The 27,763-nt window shown below is 39.8% G+C and overlaps 2 protein-coding genes across 3 annotated transcripts in view; one reads left to right on the top strand and one right to left on the bottom strand.

Moving 5' to 3' along the window:
• NUP153 (nucleoporin 153) overlaps positions 1-15,280 on the top strand; it is a 74,894-nt gene extending 59,614 nt beyond the window's left edge. Inside the window, exons 16-22 of the mRNA XM_061195756.1 lie at positions 1,268-1,885; positions 4,696-4,890; positions 6,863-7,747; positions 9,439-9,795; positions 10,486-10,758; positions 13,605-13,773; positions 14,191-15,280. Of these exons, the coding sequence (XP_061051739.1) occupies positions 1,268-1,885; positions 4,696-4,890; positions 6,863-7,747; positions 9,439-9,795; positions 10,486-10,758; positions 13,605-13,773; positions 14,191-14,272 (2,579 nt within the window). The 3' untranslated portion in view covers positions 14,273-15,280. The remainder of the gene's footprint in view (positions 1-1,267; positions 1,886-4,695; positions 4,891-6,862; positions 7,748-9,438; positions 9,796-10,485; positions 10,759-13,604; positions 13,774-14,190) is intronic.
• Positions 15,281-20,364: 5,084 nt separating this feature from the next.
• On the bottom strand, positions 20,365-27,239 carry FAM8A1 (family with sequence similarity 8 member A1). Of its 2 annotated transcripts, XR_009701448.1 has the most exons (6): positions 26,407-27,239; positions 25,184-25,304; positions 23,432-23,555; positions 22,788-22,927; positions 22,256-22,395; positions 21,204-21,266 (listed from the first exon to the last, which is right to left on the bottom strand). XR_009701448.1 is itself a non-coding variant. In XM_061194846.1 (5 exons), the coding sequence occupies exons 1-5, from the start codon at positions 27,131-27,133 to the stop codon at positions 21,122-21,124; spliced, it is 1,257 nt and encodes a 418-aa protein (XP_061050829.1). In that variant the 5' UTR covers positions 27,134-27,239; the 3' UTR covers positions 20,365-21,121. The 2 variants fall into 2 exon arrangements, 1 of the variants encoding a protein (XP_061050829.1); XM_061194846.1 differs by lacking the exon at positions 22,256-22,395 and having other exon boundaries at positions 20,365-21,266.
• Between the last annotated feature and the right edge of the window lie 524 nt (positions 27,240-27,763).

The raw sequence follows: 27,763 nt of genomic DNA, 5'->3' as shown, positions 1-27,763 counted from the left end.
CAAAGAGGATAGTATAATTCCAACTGGGATGTATACTATAAGAATATAAAAGTGTTTATAAGATAATCTAGTAGCTCAGAAAGAATTTAGATTTATCCAGCACATGTATTCATGTATAACGGAATATGAGTTTCAATAATAAGGTTGGATGCTACAGCAAGATTTAGAGGGATTAGGTTTTTTTGGTGTAGCTCCCATTTTATAGATGAGTATACTGCCTACTAGAGTCTCAATATAGACGGTTTTATGCAGTTACGGGCAGGACTCCAGAATGCCTGTGTTAGGGTGAACCGAGTGGTAGTCACTCAGCATCAAATGCATATAGGTTATCTTCATAGAAGTTACACTTTGCATTCATAATGCCCACTCCTCCCCTCTTTTAAACTTTTTTTAAATAGCAAAAATTTGGAGAAGTTACACGTTCTCTTGAAGGGAAATCAGGAAAATCCAAAAAAGTGGGAGGATAAGAAAACTTGTAACACCTTGAAGTGGTTACTGTTAAAATTTTGCCAACCTTAGTGACTCAGGTTAATCATTAACAAAATAGTACATTGTCCTCCTTTGGGAGTAACTGAAGTATGTGGGATTGTTTTATCTTTAGGCAAAAAATAGCTCTAGGCTGGATTATTTCTTGGTACCACTAGAAAACCTCTTTAACAACCTTCTGTATCATCTTTCCCTCTGATTTTCTTTTCCCTTGATGCTAAAGGCTAGAGAAACGGGTGTTTTTTTGGTGTATGTAAAATAAAAGTTAATTGGTCCAAAGTAAAGGATTGAAAGGTCATTTCTACAAATAAAGTGTAGTTTGAGTGAATCAACTCAATGTTATCAGTTTTGGTAGCACAAAGACTTTTCCTCATTATTTCATGGTTCTATGTGCATACCTTAATTAAGTCTCAAATTAGGTATTGGTTGAACTACAGTAAACAGATTTCTAGAGGAAGATGATATACTATAAACCAAACATCTTTTGTAGACTTTTAACTAGGTCTGTCGCTTATTAATTATGTGATTAGTACTAGAAATATAGCTTAGGTGAAAAACTACTCTTAAGTAGTCCATCTTGGATTGTAGTAACTCTGTAATTAAGGTAAAAATGTTTTCTCCCAAGAATAATATTTTTATTATTAACAGCTATTACTCTATAATTATTATTGTCTATATTAATATTATTATTTATTAATGATTAATAAATAATAGAGAGGCTTCCTAATCAAAACATTGACTAATCTTTTCCTTCCCGTTCCCCTCTCCCCCCGCGTTGTAGGTTTCACATCACCAAAGGCAGATTCCCTTTCTGCTCAACCTGCCACCACAAGCCTGGTAGTTTATTCAAGACCAGCAATAAGTAGTTTTTCTTCTAGTGGAATTGGGTTTGGGGAAAGTTTAAAAGCTGGGTCATCTTGGCAGTGTGATACCTGTCTACTCCAGAACAAAGTTACAGACAACAAATGTGTAGCCTGTCAAGCGGCAAAATTGCCACCAAAAGATACTGCTAAACAGACTGGAGCTGGGACACCAAGTAAAAGTGGCAAACCAACTGTTTCTGCACCAGAGACAGGCTTTGGAGACAAATTTAAACCAGCAGTAGGAACTTGGGATTGCGATACCTGTTTAGTGCAAAATAAACCTGAAGCGATAAAATGTGTAGCTTGTGAAACACCGAAACCGGGAACTGGTGTTAAGCGAGTCCTTACGTTGCCAGTGGCTTCAGAAAGCGCTGTTACTGTGGCTGCTTCCTCCTCCAGCTGCACTGTGACCACTGGTGCCTTAGGATTTACAGATAAATTCAAAAGGCCCGTGGGATCTTGGGAGTGTCCAGTGTGCTGTGTTTCTAATAATGCAGAAGACAATAAATGTGTGTCCTGTATGTCTCAGAAACCAGGTACGTTTATGGCTGTTTGGAATAATTTTGTTCATTTCTTTAATAGAACATTTTAATTTATTCTCTGTAAAACAGCTAAGAATAACCTCAATATTTTAGATGTTTCAAGATGAGCATTTCCTCATACGTCTTAATTTTTCTGAACTGTCTTGAAATGAAAATGACTTGCTTGGGACTGGAACTGCACGTTCTCTTAGGAGAGGCTGTGTGTTGAAATCAGTCCAGCATTTGCTTTGACCTCTTTTTTTTTGTATGTAATTTTATCAGAAGCTTCTGGCTCTTCGTGATCATTTTCAAAGTTGGCTAATATAGATGCAAAGGTCTTAGAACGGGGCAATCTTTCTCAAACCTTTACACAGAATAAAATATCCCTTTGTCTCTTTTCCTCTAAGTAGAAGTGAGGATGGCCAGTGGTCATTTACACAGCTGGTTTCATTGCATTATGAGAAGGCTGTGGCTGAATGTTAATGGTGATACCTGTACCTGTATGTGCTATCTGCCAGAGATACTGCAATGATCATAAATTACTGAATCATTAATGAAAAGTTCTATTAGGTAACCAGAAAAATGAAGTTAGAGTTGAGTTTTTCCTGTTTCTGTTCAATTTTGAAAGAGTTACTGAAGATTTACATTGATCTCTAATTCATTTGGAATTAATTCATTTGACTCTGCTGTGTTTGTAATGCTATTATATAATTATTTGGTACAGATATATGGTAACATGGATACTAAATAAAACATGTTATGAGTATCCTGGGAATTATACTTCCTATTTTTATTGCATTATCATGGATGTGTGATTTTGTGTCTGCAATGGAAAGCTCTTGAGTTAATAGCCCACATCCCTCTCTTAACACCAGGGGTGAGCCATATTTCTGATTCCTGCTAGACACCTCTACAAGAATAAGATTTCAGAATCTTTATTCTGAAATATTTTTCTCTTTCCGTCTGGCATTCTTCCTCTTCCCCTTAACAAAAAAAAGAAAGCAAGCTCTTGAAGCGTGTAGGAAACCAAAATTTATTCTGAGTTGATGGGTCAAACTTATATTTTTGATACATCACCTGGTGGCTTTTTGGAGGATAGATTTGAAGGCAACAAAATTTGGAAACCAGAGGACAGGTTAGGAAGTTGATCAATAATATAGGTAGAGATAGTAGTGATATGTACTAATAAAATCAAATGAGGTATAGAATAATGTACGGTTGAAGATAAGTTGATTTCAGGCTGCTGAAGTTGACAGATACGTGTGAGGCCTTTGGATATTACTGATAATGGACCCTCTGGACTGGAGATACAGATTTGGGAGTCATTAGCCCATAGTTTTCAAGTAAGTCATGGGAGTAGAGGTGATATAAGGTGTGTGAGCAGAGCAAATAGAGAAGACAGCCTAAAACTGAACTCTGCCAACTTAAGAGAGTAGCAGGAATAGAACTTTGGAGCGGTTAATCTTTTAAATGAATAACCAGAGAGGAAAAACAAAAACCACGTGGTACTAGTTGCTTTTTAGGAGGATGGATTTCAAGGGAACGAAACCAGAGGTCTCAATAACAAGGCTATTAAGCAAGCAAGAGATGAGGGGCTTGAATCAGAAGAGCAGTAGAAGGGCCAGAGACACAGAATGAAAAAGACTGGAGAGAGACGTAAGGGAAGAGTTGTCATCTCGCCAAGGTAACCAGGTGGATAGTGGAACTACCAACGAAGAGATACCACAGGGATGAAAGCCAGAAGTGTGGGTCTCAGGTATGGATGGGAAAGATTTTGTTGGTGATTAAAATCATCAGAGTAGATGAGAGCTCATGAGAAGGGCAGTGGACCAAAGATGGCACGATTTTATTGGCAAGATGGAAGAGAACATACCAGTAAAACACAGATCAGGTAACTGGGAAAAGTGACAACAGCTGGAGGACACTTAGAGAAGTGGGGTTACCAGAATGAATGGCTCCACTCTCAACACTGTATTTCTTCATGCAGCTGTGCCTTGCTGAGCCATCCTTCCTGTGCCGCCGCACCTGCCCACAAAATTGCTAGTTCTGCTTAAAAATGTAAATACCACCCCTGTGAATCCTTCTCCTATCCCATAGTAATTCCTTCTCTGTACTCTTGTTTAGATCATTTGTCACTCTCCGTCTTAGTGATGGTGCTGCTATGCATTTATGTTCGTTTTGCTTTCCCCCCTTTTAGACCAGAAACACCTTTAGAAGTTAGGCAACATTTTATCCATCTTGATATCCCGAGAACCTAAGAACGTTATGGTGCTTAATAAATGTCTGTTAAATGGCTACCTTATAACAGAAATGCCATGAACATAGTAGGTGGTGTTGAGTTGAATTGCAAAGTGGATAAAAGAACACTTCTATGCAAAAATAGTCATTTCAAAGTCGGAGATCTGTGCTTTGAAATCTTGAAATTAATATTGCCTGGGCTGTGTGTTTTATGAGTCAGGCTGTTGCCTGCAATTTAGAACTTATGTTTTATAATCTGTGATGTTTAACAAAATTTGACAGATTATTAAGGAAAATTTAGTCTTTTAGGCTCTGATTTGTGAGTATGATTCTTAAAAACCATGGCTGTTCAAACTGGGGATTAAAAGGGGGCTCATCACTGAGCAAGGTGTGTGAGTTGCTCTTTTGTAAGATTAAAAGAAATCTGAGATGTCTGTACTGTTTTTAACAATGTGATGTTTAGATTTCTGGCATTTTCTCTTAACAGGAAACACCGATAAAAATTGTACATTTAGACTTAGTGGTGTCACTGAGATCTTGACATAATGTAAATCAGAATTTTCCTGTATTTCCCCATTATTTTTTAGGAAGTTCAGTACCTGCTTCAAGTAGCAGCACTGTCTCTGTCTCTCTGTTGTCTGGAGGCTGCCTAGGATTGGACAAGTTCAAGAAACCTGAGGGAAGCTGGGACTGTGAAGTGTGCCTAGTGGAGAATAAAGCAGATTCTACCAAATGCGTAGCCTGTGACAGTGCAAAGCGAGGCACAATGTCTGAGTTTACAGGTAAGGTGTTGGTAAAGTGCCTCCTTAGAATACCACTTTAAAGTGAAATATTTACAAACAGCTTTGGTTTTAAAACTATTCATTCTCTGTTGAAAATTCATGTAAAATGAGCTGTTGTCCTGAACTTTTAGCTCATATCTGTCTCTGAATTACTGTGCAGTTGAATTGTTTGCTAGTCTGCAGTGAAGATAAGTACATTTTCTATTTTATTTGTTTTCATTTGAGAAGGAAAATGATGGTTGCAGCCCACTGAATTAATTAACATGGCTAAGGGGGATACAACCGGTGTGAAAAACACTGCATTTGGGTTTTAGAAGATCACTAAAGCTCCTTCTGTGGCTGCTACCTTATGGTCCCTTTCCCATTTTCCGCACCTGTAGTAGAGTAATCACCATACCTTTAAACCTTCCTTTTGAGGCAGAAGTGCCTTTGAGATCCTTTGAGTCAGAGGTGATAACTAGTTAATTATTGTCTTTGGCACCTTTATTTTTAGCTTTCTGTCTAATATCACTTAAGGTATTTCAGAGACCGTGTGGATAGCCATTTGCTTTTGAGGTTTTTTTTTTTTTGGGATGCGTTGGGTCTTTGTTGCTGCATGCGGGCTTTCCCTAGTTGCGGCTAGCGGGGGCTACTCTTCGTTGCGGTGCACAGGCTTCTCACTGCGGTGGCTTCTCTTGTTGTGGAGCACGGGCTCTAGGCGCGGGGGCTTCAGTAGTTGTGGCTCGTGGGCCCTGGAGCGCAGGCTCAGTAATTGTGGCGCACGGGCTTAGTGGCTCCTCAGCACGTGGGATCTTCCCGGACCAGGTATCAAACCCATGCCCCCTTCATTGGCAGGCGGATTCTTAACCACTGCGCCACCAGGGAAAGTCCTGCTTTTGAGATTCTGATATAATTTTTCAAATGAGTTTCTTAATGGAAAGAAAGTGGGGTGGGTAATCATTAAAGGGGGAAATCTGAAGACAAGCGCTTTTTACAAGCCCTTAGCTGTCACTTGTCTTTATTTACACGTGGGTAAACAGAGTAATGGATGAATACCTTGGCACCGTTTAATGATTTTTGTGTTGAGCCAGTCATTCAAGTGCTTCATTTCTAGTTTATTCCACTACAGAGAAGAATTCTGAAACCAAGACTTTGATCTTGTCAGTATAGTATTTTTATTTTTTAAAATATTGCTTCCACTCATATAATTCTAGTTCTTTGGTGCTAAAAATTTTAATTCTTAAGTAAATAACACATGTCCTCACAAGATTTAAAAAGCAAATTATGACAGGATTCACAGCGAAAAGTCTCTCTCTTGTCCCCATTGGCTCATTTTCCATCCTTCCTGCTCCACCAATGGTAATAGCTATCTGTGGTTAGTTTCTTGTAACTCTTTCAATGTTTCTTTATGCACATCACAAGCAAATATACTTCTATTCTCTATATTCTTACTTCTCTATACCTTGTTAGAAAAGATTGTATACTACACCGCCTTTCTGCACCCTTGACATTACCACAGATTAGCTTGGACTGTGTTCTTCATTTACAGCTGCCTGGATTGCATATGGCATTCTGCATATCTTTGAGTTTATCATTCAAATAAAGACTTGGCTGTAGACTTGCTGGGTCAAAGGGTACATGTGTCTGTAATTTGGGGTAAATATTGGCAAGTTGCCTTCCACAAATTTTGTGCTGATTTACACATCCACCTGCCATGTCTGGAGTGTCGGTTACATCACCAGCACTGTTTTATCAAACTTGTTTGATCTCTGTCAGTCTGGTAGATGAGATGTGGCACATCAGTGTAGTTGTGAGGATCGAGATGCTGAATGTGGGCAACTTGGTTCATGTTTACTGCCATTGTTAAACTAATACTCTTCGAAGTAGGCCTTTTCAGAGTTGTCCCATGTCCCTTTACTTTTCAAGGTTGGCATTCTGTTTGAGAGAGCAGTACTAATTCATTGTCTTTGTGGTGTTTCTTATATTTTTGAAGGCTTCAGCCCGTCTTCCTCATCTTCGAGCCCAGCAACCTCATCCTTCAAATTTGGTATCCCGTCATCCTCTTCTGGGCCCTCTCAGACTTTAACAAACACTGGAGATTTTAAATTTGGAGATCAAGGAGGTTTCAAAATAGGTGTGTCATTAGATTCTGGGTCTGTAACCCCTTTGAGTGAAGGCTTTAAATTTTCTAAACCAATAGGAGATTTTAAATTTGGAGTTTCATCTGATTCTAAACCTGAAGAAGTTAAAAAAGATGGTAAAAATGATAGTAATTTTAAGTTTGGACTTGCTTCTGGTTTAAGCAATCCGCCTTCTTTAGCTCCATTTCAGTTTGGGGTGTCTAGTCTTGGGCAGCAAGAAAAGAAAGAAGAACCGCCTAAATCTTCATCTGCAGGCTTTAGCTTTGGTTCAGGTGTCGTTAACCCTCCGCCTGCTGCTACTGACACCACAGTGACCTCTGAGAGCAAGAGCAGCTTCAGTTTTGGAACCATAGACACCAAGAGCGTCTCAGCGGCTCCTTTCACATGTCAGACGTCAGAAGCAAAAAAAGAAGAAACCCCTGCCTCCAAAGGAGGGTTCACTTTTGGCAGCGTGGACCCTGCCCCCCTGCCACCTGCCTCGTTGTTTGTTTTGGGAAGGACAGAAGAGAAACAGCAAGAGCCTGTCACGTCTACATCTCTAGTGTTTGGGAAAAAAGCTGACAGTGAAGAGCCAAAGTGTCCACCAGTGTTTTCCTTTGGGAACTCAGAGCAAACCAAAGACGAGGGTTCTTCCAAGTCGACCTTTAGTTTCAGTATGGCAAAACCATCTGAGAAGGAATCTGAACAGCCAACGAAGGCCACTTTTGCTTTTGGAGCTCAAACCAGTACTACAGCTGGTAAGTATTAAACATTGTTTTTGTTTTTTTTTTTTTTTAACAAGATGTCAACAAATGTAGCAAGGCAAGGAGTGGTTTATACTGGAAATAGTTGAGAGAGTACCAGTAATAGAACTCTCTGGGAAGGAGCTGAGGATTCAGCTCCTTCAGAATCCCCCCCGTGATTCTGATGAAGTTATCTACATATCTAATTTTGAGAAATACAGCTCTAATGGAAAGCCCACAATATTTGCACATTTGTCTGTGACTTTCTCCCTTCTGTTTGGGCTTTTATAATCAGAATTGACATATACTGTTCAGGAAAATAAGCATTTTTTCTTAAGCTCATGAAATATTTTTTAACTAATAAAATCTTTATGTACAGGCCTTCATTTACAAATAGAGATAACCAGTCTTCATCTGGCATTTAAGGAACATAGACAACAAATGTGATAAATCCCTGAGAAATAGAGGTGATTATGAAAACTAAGATCTGGAAGAAAAAAATGAAATAGCATTTTTAAAAGTTAAAGAAACATGGTTTGTGAAATAAAATCATTGTGTGGACTGAGGAGCAGGGGGGAAAAAAAAACAGCTGATAAATTGGATTAGTGAACTGGAATTTCCCAGAACACAATGCAGAAGAACATGAACACTTTTGAATAATAAATTAGAAACACAAGAAAATGAAAAATTAACCTGAAAAAAAAATTGTATGGAATTCAACACATAGGTGTGAGCAGTTTTTGTCTATAAAATTCTACTTAAATTTTAAAACACCCTTCAAAGGAAACAAAAACTAAATTATACATTATTATTTAGAAAGGAATAAAAATGAGATAGGGTCTAATCGAATTTAATCCTGGTATCGCTATACTGTGTCCATTGAAATAGACATTTTTAACGTCCTACTAAACCACCTGAAAGTGAGCTAACATGCTCCATTTTCTGTAAATTATACCAGTGCCCATACCACAATGTGACCAGCCCTGTCTAGTAAATAGTGTTGGAACTGAGATATTATTGGAACAAGTTTAAAAAAAAAAGTCTTCTACTGAAGGTAACTGGATTCAGGGTCACCATATAAAAAAATCATTCTCTTTTCTCCAAATCAAGAATAAATAGTTTTGGACAGCATTTCCCATTTGTATTTACTAACATTTCCAATTTGTATTTTATAATATCAGCAGAACCTGCAACATGCTAAAATAGCCTAGTAACAGTAACTGTAGAGGTTTGGAAGTTTAGTACGTTGTAAAGGTAGAGTTACAAATTAGTGAGCAAAGGGTACACCGGTCAATAAAGGCAGCAGAGAAAATTCGCCATTGTTCAGATAAATTGAAGTTACAATCCTGCTAACATAAATTGCGAAATCAAATTTATAAAAGTGTAACTATCTCCCATTGTCTGAATTTGTTATCCAGAGTATCCAGTTAGATTTGGATTTAAGGAATATTTTTTATTTTTATTAATCTGAATGCCAAAGGTTTTGCTATGTTAGACAAAGTTCATAAGCCATAAAAGAAAAGATGGATATATTTGACTGCATCAAAATTTAACGTAACAGATGTCCATTCGATGAATGAATCTATATTAAAAACTTAATGATTCTGTTTTCTAATGGACTCTTAGACTTTAGGCTAGGAAAAAATGCTTTCTGGTATTACCTGTTCTTAAAGGTTTTTGTTTATTTCTTAATTTCTGTCTTATAGATCAAGGTACAGCAAAGCCAGTGTTTAGTTTCCTGAACAGCAGTTCCTCTAGTTCAAGTACACCGGCCACTTCAGCTGCTGGCGGCATGTTTGGTAGTTCCACCGCGACCTCCAGTGTGCCTGCGGCTGCCTTTGTGTTTGGACAGGCCAGCAGTCCTGTGAGCAGCTCTGCCTTTGGGAACTCTGCCGAATCCAGTACATCTCAGTCTTTGCTGTTTTCTCGAGAGAGCAAACCAGCAACCACGTCGAGCGCGGGCACAGCTGTCGCCCCATTTGTCTTTGGTCCGGGTGCCAGCAGCAGTGACACTGCCGCCTCTGGTTTCAGCTTTGGAGCTCCCACCACATCGAGCTCTGCAGGTACATTTAAAAAAGAAGAGACATGTTAGTTTGAATGGCTTTCATTGTAAGCAGATGAACTCTTAGCAAATAATACCACAAAAGAGCATGGCCGCTTTTAGGTCATCTCTACCCAGGGTATTGTAGTTATTCACTATGTGGAATGATGTGCATTTTGTGTATAGTGTAAGTAACTCTTGGAAGCAATATTTCTAATCTCATTAGGAGTATAACCTTCAGTTTTTTCAAGTGTTTTTTGTCATTTTTTTTTGTTTTTTTTTTTCCTTTGCAATGTTAATTTGTAAATAGCCAGACACTGAAGATTATTTTAATAGACATTAGTCCTCATTATGCAACAGATACATAATCACAGCATTAGCTGATTTCTGCTGTGTGTCACACTTCTGATGGCAGATCAGTTGTCTTCTTAGATTTATCTCTTTAAAGACCTAAAAATTTTTGGCTGTTCAGATAGGAGGCTTGTTAATAGAAGTTTTTGTTTATTTGGATTTCATATGGTTTTACTAAATAATGGTAGAGAGAATTGTATTCCCTCTTAATCAGTATTCAAAACTTGTCTTGATAAGATCTGTTCAGCAAGGTAAGAGTCTGGAAAGAAGCTTGAACTTTGCCTTTCCGTTGATAGAGATTCCTTGAGGCTTATCTCGTTCTGACCATCATGGTGATTTCAGTGTCTCTCTGGGCCTCTAGGATCCTCCTTCGTATTCGGCACTGGACCTTCAGCACCATCTGCCAGTCCAGCGTTCGGTGCTAACCAGACCCCAACGTTTGGACAAAGTCAAGGTGCCAGCCAGCCTAACCCCCCAGGCTTTGGATCTATATCATCTTCAGCAGCATTATTTTCTGCTGGGTCTCAGCCTGCGCCACCTACTTTTGGGACAGTGTCAAGCAGTAGCCAGCCTCCCGTGTTTGGACAGCAGCCTAGTCAGTCTGCATTTGGCTCTGGAACAGCTCCTAATTCCAGTAAGTATGTATGTAGTAGTCATGTCCTTTGTTTCCGTACTTGGGTTCTGTATGTCTTAAATATAATTTTGTTCTTTGAACTTTGAAACCATGCATGTCTTTTTCTTTTTTTGTCTCTTGTACTTGGCAAAACAGAGATGTGTATGTTTAGATTTACCTATAAACAGCATTCCCAACTTTCACACAGTTAAGCACTTCTTTTTGGCTGCGTTGGGTTTTCGTTGCTGTGCGCGGGCTTTCTCTAGTTGCGGTGAGCGAGGGCCACTGTTCGTTGTGGTGCACGGGCTTCTCATTGTGGTGGCTTCTTTTGTTGCGGAGCACGGGCTCTAGGTGCGCGGGCTTCAGTAGTTGCAGCACGTGAGCTCAGTAGTTGCGGGACGTGGACCCTAGAGCGCGTGGGCCTCAGTAGTTGCAGCGCATGGGCTTCAGTAGTTGTGGCGCATGGGCTTAGCTGCTCCGCGGCATGTGGGATCTTCCCGGACCAGGGCTCGAACCCATGTCCCCTGCATTGACAGGCGGATTCTTAACCATTGCACCACCAGGGAAGTCCCCCTCAATTTACTTTTAAACACACCTGTTGAGATTTTACTTCCACTTGTATTACTTTTTAATTTCCAAGTGGTCCTCTTTGTTCTGTGGATGTTTCCTTTTTATATCCTTTTGCTTTTGTTTTAGAAGTGTTATCTATTGATCTCTTGAAGATATTAATGATGCAGGGGTTTTTTTCCCCCTTCTTAAAGCTTTTGCTTAGTTTTCTCCAAATTGCTTTTCTTTATTATTGTTTTGGTCTTAGTGTTTCTTATGAAATACTTTCCTCACGTGTTTGGTGCTTCTTGCCTCTCTACTTGTAGTGTTTGGGGTTTTTTTTTTTTTTAATTGTAGTAAGAATATTTAACGTGAGAGCTATGTACTCTTTCAACAAGTCAAGTGTGCAGTGCAGTGTTGTTAACTCTGGGCATGGTATTGTGCAGCAGAGTTCTAGAATGTACACGTCTTGCATGACTGACACTTCATACCTTTTGAATAGCAGCCCCTCATTTCTTCCCACTCCCAAGCCCTCCTCTGCAGCCACCATTCTTTTAGCTTCTGTGAATTTGGTTATTTTAGATTCCTCATAGAAGTGAAGTCATGCAGTACTTGTTCTTCTGTGATTGGCTTATTTCACTTATGTCCTCCAGGTGCGTGCATGTTTTCCCATATTGCAAGATTAATATTCCATTTTATGTATATATGTCATTTCCTTTATCTGTGCATCTATCTATGGATATTTAGGTTGTTTCTACATCTTGGTCATTGCGAATAATGCTGCAATGAATGAGAGAGTCCAGCTATCTTTTTGAGAGCCTAGTTTCAAGTCTTTTGGGTAAATACCTAGAATGGGATTGCTAGATCATATGGTGGTTCTATCTTTAACTTTTTGAGGAACCTCCATACTGTTTTCCATAGTGGCTGCAGCAGTTTACATTTCTACCAGCAGTTCACAAGGGCTCCCTTTTCTCCACGTCCTTGCCAACACTTGTTATTTCTTATCTTTTTGATAATAGCCATTCTAAAAGGTGTGAGCTGATATCTCCTAGTGGTTTTGATTTGCATTCCCCCCCATGATTAGTGAGGTTGAGCATCTTTTTATATTTACCCGTGTGTTGTCTCCGGAGAAATGTCTATTCAGGTTCTTTGCCCGTTTTTTTTATTTGTTTGTTTTTTGTTTTTGCCCGTTTTTTAGTTGGGTTATTTGAGGGGTTTTTTGGTTTGGTTTTGGTTTTTGTTTGTTGCGGGGGGGAAGGTTTGCTCTTGAGTTGTAGGAGTTCTGTATGTATTTTGGATATCAGCCCTTTATCAAATATATGGTTTGCAAATATTTTCTTCCATTCTACTTATAACTTTATGAGTGCAGGACATCTAAATACCACTCGATAATTCATTGTATGTGGTTAGGGCTTACAGATCTTGAATATCATTGTAGGTTTATCTAACTGGCTTGTCCTCTTGGGAAGAACTGGATGCTAGTACAATATATTTAGGTCTTTCCTTTCAGACTACCAGATTCCCCAGAGAAGATTCTTCCAGTCTCCTTCCTGAAGAGTATATATACTCCTGATTGCCAGTGTTATGGGAGCTGAGTCGTGGCGGAAGGCTGCAGCTCTCAATATTCATTGTATCAACCTACTCTGAATCCTTCTGTTTTCAATATGGTATCCTTGCCTTTATGTGTGATGTCCCCTGGTCCAGAGGCCTCTCCAGAGACTAAAGTTCTATTCTTCTGCTGGGTAGAGGAGATTTATTATCCTGTTTGGTGCTGGGGAGGGATTGATCTAGGTATCTGCTTCTTAAACAGATACTCTACCATTCTGCTTTTGTTTTTTTTTTTTTCAGTCACACCTTCATTCTCACTTCCAGAAGTACCTGGAACCTAAACCTTTTGGGTATGTTTAGTGTAAATGGAAAGACTTCTGTGCTTTCCCTTGCTGCTCGTTTAGTACTTGGCTCCAGTTAGCCTTCCAACTTCAAAATTTTGTTGTGTTGTCTCCTCTTTCCATTTATTGTAAAATTCCCTTTTCTGTTATTTTAACATAATTTTTGAAGAAGATAGAGGTAAGTATGTTTGTTGATTCCACGGTCTTAGCGAAAAGTCCACTTTGCCCTTTTTTCCTTGGTCATGGGTGAGTTAGGTCACTTGTTTGAGGGTGTCAGGTATATATTGTGTGAGTGGAGAAAATACTTAATTTTCTTTAAGTTACCATAAGAGCTTTAACCCTTTACAGGTTTTTGTATGTAAAAGTCAGAGTCATTACTAGAAGAACCATCATTTTTACCTTAATGAAGTTTTTCTGCTTCATCTATTGCAGGTTCTGTTTTCCAGTTTGGCAGCAGTGCTACAAATTTCAACTTCACAAACAATAATCCATCAGGAGTGTTCACGTTCGGTGCAAATGCCAGCACACCTGCAGCCTCAGCCCAGCCCTCTGGCTCAGGGGGCTTTCAATTTAGCCAGTCTCCAGCGGCGTTTACTCTGGGGTAAGAGAGCTTTTTGTTGAAATGGAGAATTTAACATAATGAGGGTGTGTGTTTGTGTGTGTGTTTGTGTGTGTGTGTGTGTTTAGAATCACCAAGGTGCAGTATAGTTGAGGTAAAATCTATGTTCTTCATCAATTTACCATATTACAATTTTGGAGGATCATAGCCTAAGACAACTAGCAGGAGAGAGAGAGAGTGTGTGTGTGTGTGTGTGTCTCTAGCAGGAGAGTGTGTGTGTCTCGGGTATGAGGTGTAGCAGAAAGTAGCAGGGTGTGTGTGTGTGTGCGTCTCTCTCTGAGGGTATGAGGTGTAGCAGAAAGTAGTGTCCCCCACCCCATCACCAGTCACATTTAGTGTTATGATTGTGAACTTTCATCTGAGCATCATGTCACATTACAGAGTTTTTGTTTTTCACAGGTCAAATGGGAAAAACTCATTCTCTTCTGGAACTTCAGTTTCTGGTCGCAAGATAAAGACTGCTGTTAGACGCAGGAAATAAAGGTCTTGATGGTGTTATACACACTGTTTTAACAACAGCTGGTGCCCTACTTTCAGATTCTGGATTGTACTATGTGCTGGGTTATCTGAAGTCAGATCTTTAATTTTGGAATTTTCCTCCTTTTTTCTTTTCAGAAACCCCAACTTCACCTCTCTCACCCCCTTTTAAAAAAATAATAGCTAGACCGGTGACTACTTCTTCAGCAAAAATGTTTTATGATCCAGCAAATTATTCACTGGTTTGGCATAGGCTGGCTGAACCCAGGAATCAAGCCCGCTCAAGAGAATGGCTTTGTATACAACCTCTTTGTCTGCACCACCGTGTGCGTTGATATGCGTTTTATGGAACGCATTGTAATTGTAATTATATCTGAGGAATTCTGTATAGATTAGAGGATGTTGAAATGAATGATTTCTATGCTGAGTTTGTGCTGGTGTATGTGTGAAGTGAGTGAGTTGGGTGTATTGTGCACTAAAATTTTCTGATAGAGGAAGCCTGATTAAAGAATGGTCCATACTAAGGACTTGTTAGATCTAGTTCGTTCTCCATTTAATAATTATACGCTATTTCTATATTGGCATTCTTCTGACTATCACCTGTCTTGCCTTTTTCATTATTTTATTATGAAACTTGTGTAAATACAGTTTTGTTTCTGTACTTTTTTGGCATAACATAAATCTGTGAACTTGAAATTTTAATTTTGTGTTAGAAAATTTTTTTTGTTGTTTAGTCTTGTCTCAGATTTTATTATGTAAATCCCATTATTCAAAGTTGCCTAAATCCATTTGGAAATCTTTAAAAAAAAAAATTGGGGATTCTTAAAGTGAGTTTATTGGCTTTTCTGATCCAGTTTTTGTTTGGACCAAAAACCAGTATTGTACAAAGTATTAAGCATATATTTTTATATTTACTGAAATGGACTGTGGTGACTTTGGATAATAAGGAAAAGTTTAATATTAAAGCCATGTTTATTACAGTATAATTAACATGTTAAACCATGGGATAAATGCCATCAATAAAAAATTATGAAATATGTTTTGTTCTAGTGTTAAATCCTAGTGAAGGTATGAGTGTTAGTGGAAGGGAACCTTTTTATAAAGGTTAACAATGGTCAGTTAGAAGAAAAATTCTGAAGAATACATTGAAGTGATTTGGACAACTCCTAAGTGAAGGGGAAGTGTCTGAAGATAATCCTGCTTTATGTCTGGTGCTAGGAATCACACCTACTTTGCATATAAATTGACATACCTTTTTAAAAGTTGAAAATAAACACACGCAGCCATTTCTGTTTGTACTTGTATCTTCCTTGATAGGTGACTAGACAATGTTTTATTGATAGAGTTCTTGGAGATACATGCCCAAAATAGCCCACAAAAACTTCAGTGGTCATTTTGTGGAATTTCTTTTGGATTATCGATTTTTTGTAACTAGATTTCTTTCCTATGGTCCATAAAAGTGCTCTTGGGACAGCGTTTGATAATTGTATTCTTCAGTTTGTACATATAATTATTCTGTGGCGACTTTTATTTTGCTGAACTTGTGGTTAAATTCAGTACTTTAAAATGTTTAAGAGCTTTTTTGTTTCCAGTGACATGGTTACTCTTACTGAAAATGTCTTAGGCCATCATCCAATGCTGGTTTTGGAGTAGGAATTTTGTATTTATAATTCTCACCTTATTAAATAATACACATTTGACATGAACCTCTTTGGGGCAGAAGATGATGGTGCATGCTAAAAGAAGTAAACTGGGAACCTGTGGGGTGTTGATGCGGAGAAGTTAATGCCTAACTAAACTGCATGTTCGTTCATTCTTAGCCATTCTTTAGGTCGATATGGATGGGAATATTAGGCTTTCTATTCTGGGAAAGATTTTTCATTAAAAATGTGCTGGAAATATTTCATTTTATTTAGTAATTTTTTTTTTTTAAAGCAAGTAACTGAAAACCAAACTTAGGGTGGCTTATCTTATAAATGAAATCTCCTGGCCCCCAGAACGGAGATCTCTAGGGCTAGAGTGTTTGGGACTTGGGTAGGACTTGGCTTTTCATCTCAACTGCTTTAACTCTCAGGCTGCACACGGCAGCTATAGAAAACATTCGTGGTAGCAGCTCCAGCCTCAAATCAGTCCCTGCTTAAGCCCAGCAGAGGTATCTCTTCGTCGGACTGGTGCAGGCTGCAGACCCACTCCCCGTGGCTGTAATAGCAGCCTTGGGTTCCATGCTCCATACACAAATGAAAGTCAAGCGCTGTTTGTGGAAGAAGGGGAAACGTTATGGTAAGAAAACAGTAAAAGCCCACTTCTCATGCTGGATCAATCAAGGAATTGTTTTTAACTGAAAATAATCTCTCAAGGTAAGAAAGGCATATGCAGAAAGATGGAATAATCAGGTACGTTTATGTAATTTGGTTGATTTACAAGAGGGTCCGTTGTTCTCACTGAATGTACATCAATGTGCTTGGTGAGGTGGGCCAAATGTATGTCCTGGGACCTGCTCACCAGAGATTGATGCATCACCGGGTCCAGGTAGGGCCCAAAATCATTACATGAGCACCTGGAAGACTTCTGATGCATGAGGTCCAGGCATGCCACTCTCAAGTGGTAGGTTGTTTTTTTAGTAATTTACAGTTTGGGGCATTAAGAAAAAGAAGCACAATTCAGACAACTGAAATAAGTCTTTAGCTATTTGTTACAAATTTCTCTTGGAATTATTCATGGAATTAGGATTTTATTACTTGAAATAAGTGTTGGACTAATTTTAGCAATTTGTAACCAGGCCATAAACTTCCTGGTTTAGCCTGGGGAAGAACTTATGTTTTCTTTAATTGTATCAGTATGTCGTGTGCTGGGCCTGTTTAATGGAAACTGACAAATTTCGTACAGTAAAATTGAGAAAAATGGGTGTGTTGGGTCTAGCTAGCTACACACACCAGCTATATGTACCATGTCAGAGCTTTCGTTTCCTTGTAATATGGGGCAACTTTTATAAGCTTACCTCAGACATCCACTGTGGTTTCCAGAATGTGTAGTAGTTCATGGCTGAGGTCCTAACAGCACATTGTCTACAGGATTCAGACCACGCCACAGTTTAACTACATTTAAGTTTATCCTTTATTATCTTTGTGTTTCTCGAGGAACCTGTTGTGTGTCCTGTCCTAGTTTTGTTTGTAAAGGTCTCAATAGGGAATGCTTACAAGACCAGACTAGGATTAAATTGCCCAGCTCAGTCTTCTACTAGCTACGAGACTCTGACTTCTGGTTCCTCATGTGTAATGTAGGTCCTTAGTATCTTGCACTGCGGTTGGAATGGTTAACAACTTTAAGGAACGGACAGGATTAGTTTAACATTAAAAGCTTAGTCATCTACAGCTAACTTCTGAGTGACTTGCTAAAAGAATATATCTCAAAGTGGATGATTTTTTTTTGATAGACCTCTATTTCTGAAAGCATTCATCTCCTGAAGGCAAAGAATGCTAGAGCAGCTGTATTTGGAAGCAAGAGATTCTGGAGCAAACCTCAAACAGGCAAAACACAAAAGCATTGGCGACCAGGTATTTATTGAGACAAAGAATACAAATTGGTGGCAAATTATTAAAAATAGAATGTTGAATTTTCATTTATAGGCAGGCCATCAGAAACTGTTTGTGGATCAAGCCATACTATAATGAACTGCAAAGAAATACGCACACAGCTTGAGAGGAGGAACTTTACCCAGGCAAGCACGTATTGCAAAGATTTTGGCCTTTGGTATGGGGTGGGGGGGGGTGGGAAATGGCAAGTAACTGAAGTATTTGCCAGATTTTAGGAATACTGCTATTATTTAGGAATATTCTTTAAAAGGAACAACAGCCTGTTTTCATAGGGATAAGTGTAGAGTAAAAAAATTTAATACATTCCCATCAAAAAGCCCTTTATTCCCAAGTAGTTTAATTTTCAACTCCTGTCTTCCTTTTGCTGGAAATATTTATGCCTAAGTGAAACGCCCAAACAAGTCACTTAAGGGAAAAAAATCCTTCTTTTAGAGTTAGAACAATTTTTACTGTCATTTGAAACAAACATTAAAGACTTTTATAAATTTAGACAAAGTCGTCAAATATAATGCATTTTTTTCAATCCTAAATATTTGGGAGAAACTAGGTGACTGTTTAGGGAGAAAGAAGTAACTTCTGAAGCAGTGCCACACAAGTACCACACAGGTGCTGGCTCTCCCTCTGGTCACAGACTCCCTAAAAGCACAGCTTGCTTGCCGCCGCTCCCACTCACCTAGCTCAGCCCAGCGTGCATTTAGTATGTCAGACTTTTCTCACGGTGCAGGAGCCACTCAGGCTGCGTATTTCGTAACAGGTAGAGTTTCTAGATGCCTAAATTAACCGCATGACCTGTGGTTTTACATACGGTATGTTCACTGAAAGTATTCTCAGCATGACTCCTAATTTTTGTTCCTTATTATCTTGTAAAAGTGATGAATGATATTAATACTATGAAGACAACTTTCTTTTTGCCTTTTTAGGCTGTAGAGCTTCAGTATGAGAATTCTGTCTTGACACAGAAAATTCAGCATTTCTATAAATGAAATATATAGTGAAAATAGGGAGGCCGCAGCCCCAAGAGAAAAACATGTGTGGCTCCCCCTTCCCCATTTTGTCATTTCCCCCCCAACTTGGGAATCAAAAATCTCCCTAAGTAAGTGCTGAATTCATAAACAGACTTGGATTTTGTTGTAAAGGCAGACAAAGTAACACTTTTTACTTGATAGGGCTACAATAGTGTAACTTGAATCCTGAGAAATGCATCTACATAGATAGATATTAAAGTATAAAACAAACTGGACTACGTATTTCCTTTTGTTTTACTGTATAAAAATAGCCTAAGTGGTGAACCATCGAGGAAATTATACATTAAAGGTGTATTCCAGAGCTACATGTCGGAAGGGTACATTTCAACTCCAATTCCCAATCAGGGGCAAAGGGGGTGTATACACTGATGCTAATGTATACACTACTAATTGGTAAGTTTATGTAACATTTCCTAATTTCTCCTCTAATTTAAGAAGTTAGTGGATGGTTTGGGTTTGTTTACTGTGAAGGCCCATAACACTTTATCTTCCCAGAAACAGGTGAATGATCTGTTTAGTATTTTGACACATTTAACTAATAGGCTTTCTGTGATAGAGTTACTATAAAATTATTTTGAAAAACATTGTTTATGAAAACCATAAACCATGGCTCATGGTTTTCATGAAACTATAAACCATGGCTCATGGTTTATGAAATTTTACAATAAAAAAAGGCATTAAGGACACTGTTAAGGTTTCTATAAACAAATTGAAAATATTCACGTTTTAAATGTCAAAAAAAAAAACCACTTTAAAAACTGATATAGTAATAGCAAATGTATTTGCTGTTAAGACCAAAATAAAGCCTAGATTGATCCTGTAAGCACCCTAGTTATGAACTGTTCAACACAGTTTAGTGTTTTGGGGGAAAATAACAGAGATGCTGAAAATGCCTAAGAAACAAAACCTTTAGTTCAGATACACCTCAGCACAGCTAACTGGGCCATCTAACAAAAGCACACATGTGCACTAAATTAAAATGGCAAAACACGAAGTGTTCCTTCACATTTCCCTCAAAAACGTCATCCCGGGCAGGCCCCAGATGAGCTTCTGGCCCACAGAACCAAAGAACTCGGAATAAGGTCTGGAAATGCTACTCTTCCTTGTTACAGAGAACAGTCCCTAACGGGAAAATTGGTAAGTATTTCACAGGCTACTAGTATTTAATCATGAAATGCTAAGATTATTTAATTCCTTGATGCTTCAAAAGTTATCGAACAATATAATATGATAAAAGGAAACTAGTATGTGAATATCCTGTATATAAAGAGAAGTTATATTCAGAACACTGAAAAGCACTAACACTTTCTTCATGCTGCACACGTACTGGGAATACTGTTTTACAGTAAATATGCAACAGTTTGATAGGACTGCTTTTCCCCACATATTTATGGTTTGATTTAGGGCACTGGAAACACTTGCACATGAGTTTCAATTTAAATTTACAGTGAAAACTTACCCCTCCCCCCCAACCCCATTAAAAGCAATCACTAACTTACCTTTTTCTTTAAAAAAAAAAAAAAAACAAGGATAAGATAGCAATATGACTTAATACTTTTTCATCGTCATGCAAAATCTGCCCCCAAATACATGTTTAGGCATTAAGCATAGTTATAAAGTTACATCATTCCTGCAGTAAACTGCAGTACAGATTTTAAAATTTCAAGTCAGGGAACTGCTCGCCGGCCTCACTTTCCCCTCTCTCTTGCAGCTAACTCACTCACCCGCTCCTGGGATGGGCGCTAAGTGGCTTATCAAATGTTTGTCCCCACTCCCTCCCCCCAAAAAGCAAAGACAAAAATTGCCTCAGGAAGTGTTACTAAAGGGTGAGTGTGTGCACAAAACACAGCTGGACGTTTTCCATCATTTGGGATAAACCAGAATAGGTTGTTAAAGTTTCGTTTGGAGATTTCAAAGCTGAAAATGCTCTCAGCAAGTTCTAATAAATACCTTAGATCTTATGTATATACTGTCCATTGTTGATTATGACACCACTTGCCTTCGGGTCAATCTAAAAATTTTAACACTTGAACTTAACAGGTTTTTCTTCTGGAGAAGTTCTTTGACATTCAAGTAAAATCAATACTTTCAGCATAGTCACCTGCATCACACTGGAGCAACTGCTTTAATTTCTAAATCATCAGTTAATGTAACCCAGGGATACTGATGGCCTTGATATATAATTTAGTCTTGTCATTATTCCAGAGAGTATGGAATTCAGGGCTTTTTGGGGCATCATCTGACCCCATTTCTTTTTACCACAATGGTCCCTGCTACAATGTCATAGGCTGTTCGATTATGCTGAAAAAACAGCAGTGTGATGAAAGCAGGGAAAAAAGAAGCAATAGAAAAATTCTTGATCAAAGCTCGTATAGTGGACCTAAAAAATTAAAGCAAAAAAACAAAAAACAAAAAACAGATAAGTCGTATACCAACTACATATAGATTAATAGTATTCTATCAAGTTCAAGATGTACTTAAAACATATTCAAAGTATAATTAACAGAGTTTTAACCTTTGATAACTGAATTACTTTCAAGTAGCAAAGTATGATCAAACCACCTGGGCTAGTTCTAAAGACTTCGTAACATAAAAGTTAGACTTTAGAACTTGCACATGAAAAGCAATAATATGTCTTAGAATGTGAACTAAAAGTTTACAGTATTTTCTAGTATTTTGACAGAAGACTAGAATAACTATTGCCTTTACTTACCCTTTCTATAGTCACTCATTACTTTTAGTACCTCTATACTTTTAGTGTGTTTTCACTATCTTCTAAACTGAATACACTTACACAGTCCCATTTTCTACCTTCTATGAAGAGCACCAGCATTTCAAATTACTGTATTTGTTTATCATATCTCTTCTTTCTTTGTGGGCTTCTGTGATTAAGGAAAGCTTTAAAAAGCTTTCAACAGTAGCTCAGAATGGAGAATTGTCCTACTAACATTAGATTTCTGCCTTTCAGTGCACTGAACCGTTATAGGATAACACAGCAGCTGAGTGTGGGCTCTGAATCCAGACTGCTTGGTTTCAGATTCATTTTCTACCAACTACTAGTTGTGTTACACATCTGTAATAAGAGGGTAATAGTACCTATAGTACCTATCTTAAATTAGTTAATACATATGCAATGTTTTTAAAACAGTGCCTGGTTTATGAGGTGCTCAATAAATATTAGCCATTATTGACTCATTAAAAGTAATAGCCAGGATTATTAGAATCACAAAAATGTAAGGAAATTTTGAAGATGTGAGCAAATTCAAGGCTTTTTCTAGAGTCTCTTGTTTAAACAACCCAACTCTGAATTATTCTGGCAGCAATTCCAGCCAGTATCCTGTTTTGCTCAACTGATTACCACCTACTCACCTCCACAACTTCCATTATCACTATCTGTACCTTCCCCCAGAGCCAGATGCCAACAGCTAGCCATGAGTACTGGAAGTATTACAAGCTCTATCACTTAGGAGCAGGATGCACGCATGTATAGCTGTCAAAATTCTTATTGCCTATTCAAGATGGGATAATGACAGGTATTACCAAATGGAAGCTTCAAGGCAGAGCAGTAACTAAACTCCAATATCCACAGATGTAGAGAATAATACAGCTAGGCCTGGAGCACTGATAGAGCAGCCACGCCCAGATCCTCCTCTCATTACTGTGACCTACCGTTCATAAAATGCTTACCTCTGAAGCTGTATACTGAAGAGGCGTCTATAATCATTGAAAACATTCAAACTTTGTCTTAAACTTAATAAATGTAAGCCTATTGTATGCCATGAAGAACCAACATCCTAAAAATACTTTTATCAAATGGTATAACTTATGAAAATAATTTTTAAGTACAGAATCAATACAATTCATAAGTACATAATACATTAAGCTAAAAAAAAGAACTTACGTTGTAATGCTAACATTTGAGGAAGGAATCACTAAAACCCGACTTGGTGCAATAAGCACTGACGTATCACATGTCACAACTCGAAGCCCTAGCAGGAACTTCCCTGGGGTCGCACCACCTGCTCCCCAAATGCAAATTATCTAAGGAAAGAAGGATCATTTTAAAATAATTTACTGGCTCAACTATACCAATTTTAAAGGTAAATTTTCCTGCCATATGATTCATGTTTTAAATTTTTCAAGTTGGAAGAATTTCATAGAATACTTAAGGGTTAACCTTTTAATGCATTTCTGCAGGTCTCTAACATCTTCAATACCACAAGATATCTACTGTAATATTTCTCTATGATCCATTATATTTTTTAGCAAGTTGCTTCTATGGAAAGACACATTTCAAGTTCCACAACCAACTTAAAATATATTTTCGGACAACAAGACTGAAATGTATTACAAAGAAACTGAAAAATGTCTCCATTCCGAAAGTTTTAACTTGGAAAGTATTATGTTAAAGGGAATTTAGAAAAAAATAAAGACATTTGACAAATACATGATTAAAAATAAAAATCTCCACTACATTTTTGTCTTGGGCTGATAATCTAAAATTAGATTGTTAAATATTAATATTTGCTGAAGTCAGTAGCTTACCTCATAGAAACAAACTAATAATCTGTATATAAGCGCCACAACCATCATTTTCTGCAAGTCTTCCATTGATGTGTCTTCATCTATTTCTTCTATTATATAATGCATAGCAAACTTAGAGATATCCCTACAAAAAATAGTTTTCGGTTACAAAGAATCAGTTAGCAGAGCAGTTGCATTGATTTCTTTTTCATTAGTGTAAATTAAAAACTTTAATTGAAATTATAAACTAATCTTTAGGTTTCCAACTGTCTAGTTTCACAAAACATTCATTAGCTTATTCAACAAATAAGCACTACCACGAGCAGGCGCTGTACTAGCCCTGGGGTAAAATGCCACGTGAATTCAACATGGTCTCTGCTTTCACGGAGTTTCTAACCCAGCAGGTAAAGCAGAATAAATAATAACGAAGTGTGGGGAAAGGACTATAATAGAGAACCACTGGGTACTTGGAGACACGTACCAGGCACACTTAACTTAGTGGAGGCTTCCCAAAAATGGCATTTAAGGTGAGATCTGAAGGATGAAGAGAAGTTGGCCAGACTAAGAAGGGAGAAATTTCAGAGAGAGGGACTAACCAGAGAGAAAGCCTTTAAGCAAGAGTATGATGGAAGCTGTAGGCAGTTCAGTGTGGCTCAAATAACTAAGTGTGAGAGGTGAGTGATTAAGAAATAAGGGTATCTGTTAAAATATATGAGGACATTAGTAAGACTTACCCTGATGGCAATGAGAAACTATTGAAGGATTTTAAGGCAGGAGAGTGGCAGAATCAGAATTTATGATCTCTTTGGTTTTCTATCAGAGACTGAACTGAGATAAAACAGGAGACAGTAAACTGAGATACCAGTTAGAAGACTTGTGTTATAATCCAAGCAAGTGATGGCAGTGACTGGACTAGGGAGAAGCAATGATGAAAAATGAAATTCTGACAGTGAAAAGGAAATGGTATGGGTTGAAGGTTATTCAAGAGATTGAACAGAAAGGAGTTAGCTGGTACTTGATTGGATGTGTAGGGCGTAAGGGAGGGAGAGACGGGGAAGAATCATAGCAACATTCAGGCTCCTGGCAGGGGCCCTGAAATTTAATTACCAGGGTCTGAACTTGACGGTCACTTACTGCCTTTGTAAATTCTGGGCTTAACTTTTTGTAAGCCCAAATTTCAATCTCTATAAAATGGAGAGATTAACCTCTACTTTATAGTGGTGGCAAGATTAAGAGTCCATACAAAGCCTAGCACACACAAAGTGCTTAGCAAGTGATCATTGCTATTATGATTGTTAATCTGAAAGGAAGATTATTCAAATAAATAGCTCACTTTGCAGTTCACTTGGAACTTGCCTGACAGTATACGCAACCCCATTTGGAAATGCCATCTAGCTGATTATTAATAGTTCATCTACCAAAACCTCTTTATGCCTTTGTCTTTAGATACTCCACTCTGAAAACGATTGTAAGAGAAAAATTTGCAACTGGCCTAATAGTGAATAAAATCAAACCAGGGTTGGAGGTTCCTTTCACCTACTTTTGATAGGTGAAATTCCCCACATCTTGCAGAATTTATTAAGTGTTTTTCTCTCTTTCGTGGTTATTTCTTAAAACCAACAAGAAAGCAAATCTGACAAAGCTCCTATAAAGAAATCATTGGCACTGGCACACAGATTACCCATATAGTCACTTGCAGGCATGAAAAAAAAATTAAAGCAAGATCTCTAGACAGTGGACATTAAAACCCTTCTGCAAATGGCCTTAACTTACTTTATTCCACTGAGGTGCATAATGCTTAAGACAATGGTTGCTTTTATAAAGAAGAGAATAAAGAAATCCACCATCTCTGCCATGAATCTGTGGGCCAAGGATGGAATAACATACTCTCTACCTGTAAATTTAAAAAAAAAAGAAAAAAGTTAGGAAAACTAATCGTTGCACATAGGCCTCGGAACCCAAGCTAGGTAATGAATGTAAAGTCAAGGTACAACTTGCTGATAAAAAAAATTTTATAACTGCAACAATTATTGGTATTGACTTCAACAGGGCATGTTATTAAAACAGCAACGCTACTTCACTATTTACTGAGCAGTTTAAAGCTTGTTTTCACCCCCTTAATGTTTAGAAATGATTTCAGAGATAAATTTCATTATTTCAAGTACTCAATACATTTCACTAGGGATTCAAATGAGGAGACTCCAGGTGATTACAAGCCTATGACACAAAATTAAACTTTTTTTTTAAGCAAAATATCAAGGTTAAGTGTAGACGGTACGAAGTAAAGCCCTGTGCCCCTCATCTTACCCCTTATTCATTTAGTTTGTCTTGCTTTCTATGTAACAAATCCAGGGATTATCAAGCTGCCATCCTAAATTCTGAATCAAATTCAGGCAACTAGGTCTTGTCCCATATTATCTGTGGCTGGATAAAGTAAACAAAAAGTCTAAATAATACACTAAAAAGTGTACGTGATTCAGAATATTCTAATTCCCATACAGAAGTAAACAGACGATACACAAGATGAAGCCAAGGCCCAAAGGTTCCTAATTCCATTTGCATTCATGAAAATCTCCTTTAATATCCGTCAGTTCCACTGTCCCTAATTCATAAAACAGTTATCATATTAACTATATATAATATAGTTAATACATCCATGTCTGGATTCTTTCCAGCATCACCAGTCAAAACTTCCCCTCCCCCCAGCCGGGTTTGCCGTCTGAGTGAATTAAGCTTCGGATCTCACTCCACACCGGGAGACGAAGGCTAAGAGGACGCTTTGAGGAGCAAAGGCTTCTTTACACGTGGAAACCACCAGTCCGGGGAGCCAGGGAACCGATTCGGAGCGCTAGATCTAAGGGAAGGCGCACGCTCGGCCGCGCTGTACACCCTGCGAGCTGACAGACGCGCAGAAGCCACGGCGAGCGCGGCAGCGCTGACAGCGGAGAGGGGCCCGCCGGCCCCGCCCCCAGGTCGCTCCCCGAAGAGCCTCTCACCTGCCTGCCGCCCGGTCTCGCTCGGGGCTCGCGAGGCGGCGGCGGGTCCTACCCTCGTCGCTGGGGCTGCCCGGGCCGGCGGCTGCACGTGAGGCGCGCGGGCTCCCGGGCTGGCGACCGGAGCCGAGGCGGTGAGGCCGGCGGAGGCCGGAGGCTCGGGCCCGGCGGCTGCGGCGCTCAGGAAGTAGAAGGGGTTGTAATAGCCCAGCTGCAGGGGCGGCGGCCCGGCGGCCGGGGCAGCGGCGGCGCCGGCGCCCGCGAGGTAGCTGGGTGCGGGCGGCTGGGGGCTGCAGTAGGCGGGGAAGGCGGCCAGGCCGCTGTGCCAGGTGAGGTAGCCGCAGTAGGACTGCCACAGCCACTCGTGCACCTGCCGGGAGTACTCCCGGGCGCTCAGCCGCGCCGGCTTCTCCCGCGGCGCCGCCGCCTCGGGCGCCTCGCAGCCTACCGGCGCCTGCAGGCCCGCTCCGGGGCCGGAGCCAGAGCCGGAGCCCGCCTCCCTGCCATTCTCGGGCTCGCGCGGCGGCTCCGACTCCTCGGCGGCGGCCGCGGGGGGAGCGAGGCCCGGGGCTGGGGGCCGGCCCGGAGCCTGGGGTTCGGCCTGCGGCCCGTCCCGGGGCCGTGGGGCGGCGGCGGGAAGGCCTCTTCGCGAAGGAACGGGCTCGTGGTCCCCTCCGCCGTCGTCCTGCCCGGGAGGGCGGCCTCGAGCTTTCTCCGGCCCCTCCGCCATCGTCGCCTCAGCAGCACGCTCGGCGGTCCTGTCACTGCTCCGTCTCACTCCCCCACTGGCCCCTCCCCAACGGCCCGGTAGTGACCGCCGCAACCGCAGGCGTCAACAATCCGCCACCGGAAACGGAAACCCACCCGCTGGTCGGCGTCGCCGGCGCGGGGCGGAGCAAGGAGGCGGGGCCTGAGAGTGGGTCTTGGTGCCCAGAGCCTTGGGAGGCAGGAGTCCTCCTCCTCGGCTGGGCGTCGTGGGCTTACCGCTTGAGGGGCCCAGACTATCACCCGTCCCCCAGACACGCACCTCTTGTGGTTTTAATGAAGTTGGAGGCCCGAGGCTTCTCCAGATAATCTCACGGGATGTGGACTCAGGCTGCTCCAGGAGAAATAGCTGATGGAGGAAGAGGATTTCAGAGAGAGGTCCCAGGGCTCGGCGCCGCCTTTTCTATTTGGGGCCGCGACAGTTTTGGTCTCTAGGCACAGGGCTTGTTACTTGTTCCGCCTGCGTTCATTCCAGTTAACTGGTCCTCGCCCATTTGTACTCAAGGTGATATGAGGCATATCCCCTTAGAGGATAAGAAATTAATAACCAAACCATATTGGGATCTATCAAGATAGTATGGCTCAGCGGCAGAGA

The sequence above is a fragment of the Eubalaena glacialis genome, chromosome 7 (genome assembly GCF_028564815.1).
Source record: "Eubalaena glacialis isolate mEubGla1 chromosome 7, mEubGla1.1.hap2.+ XY, whole genome shotgun sequence".
NCBI lineage: Eukaryota > Metazoa > Chordata > Mammalia > Artiodactyla > Balaenidae > Eubalaena > Eubalaena glacialis.
The sequence above is the reverse complement of the archived record's forward strand: the minus strand, read 5'-3'. Positions and strand labels throughout refer to the sequence as shown.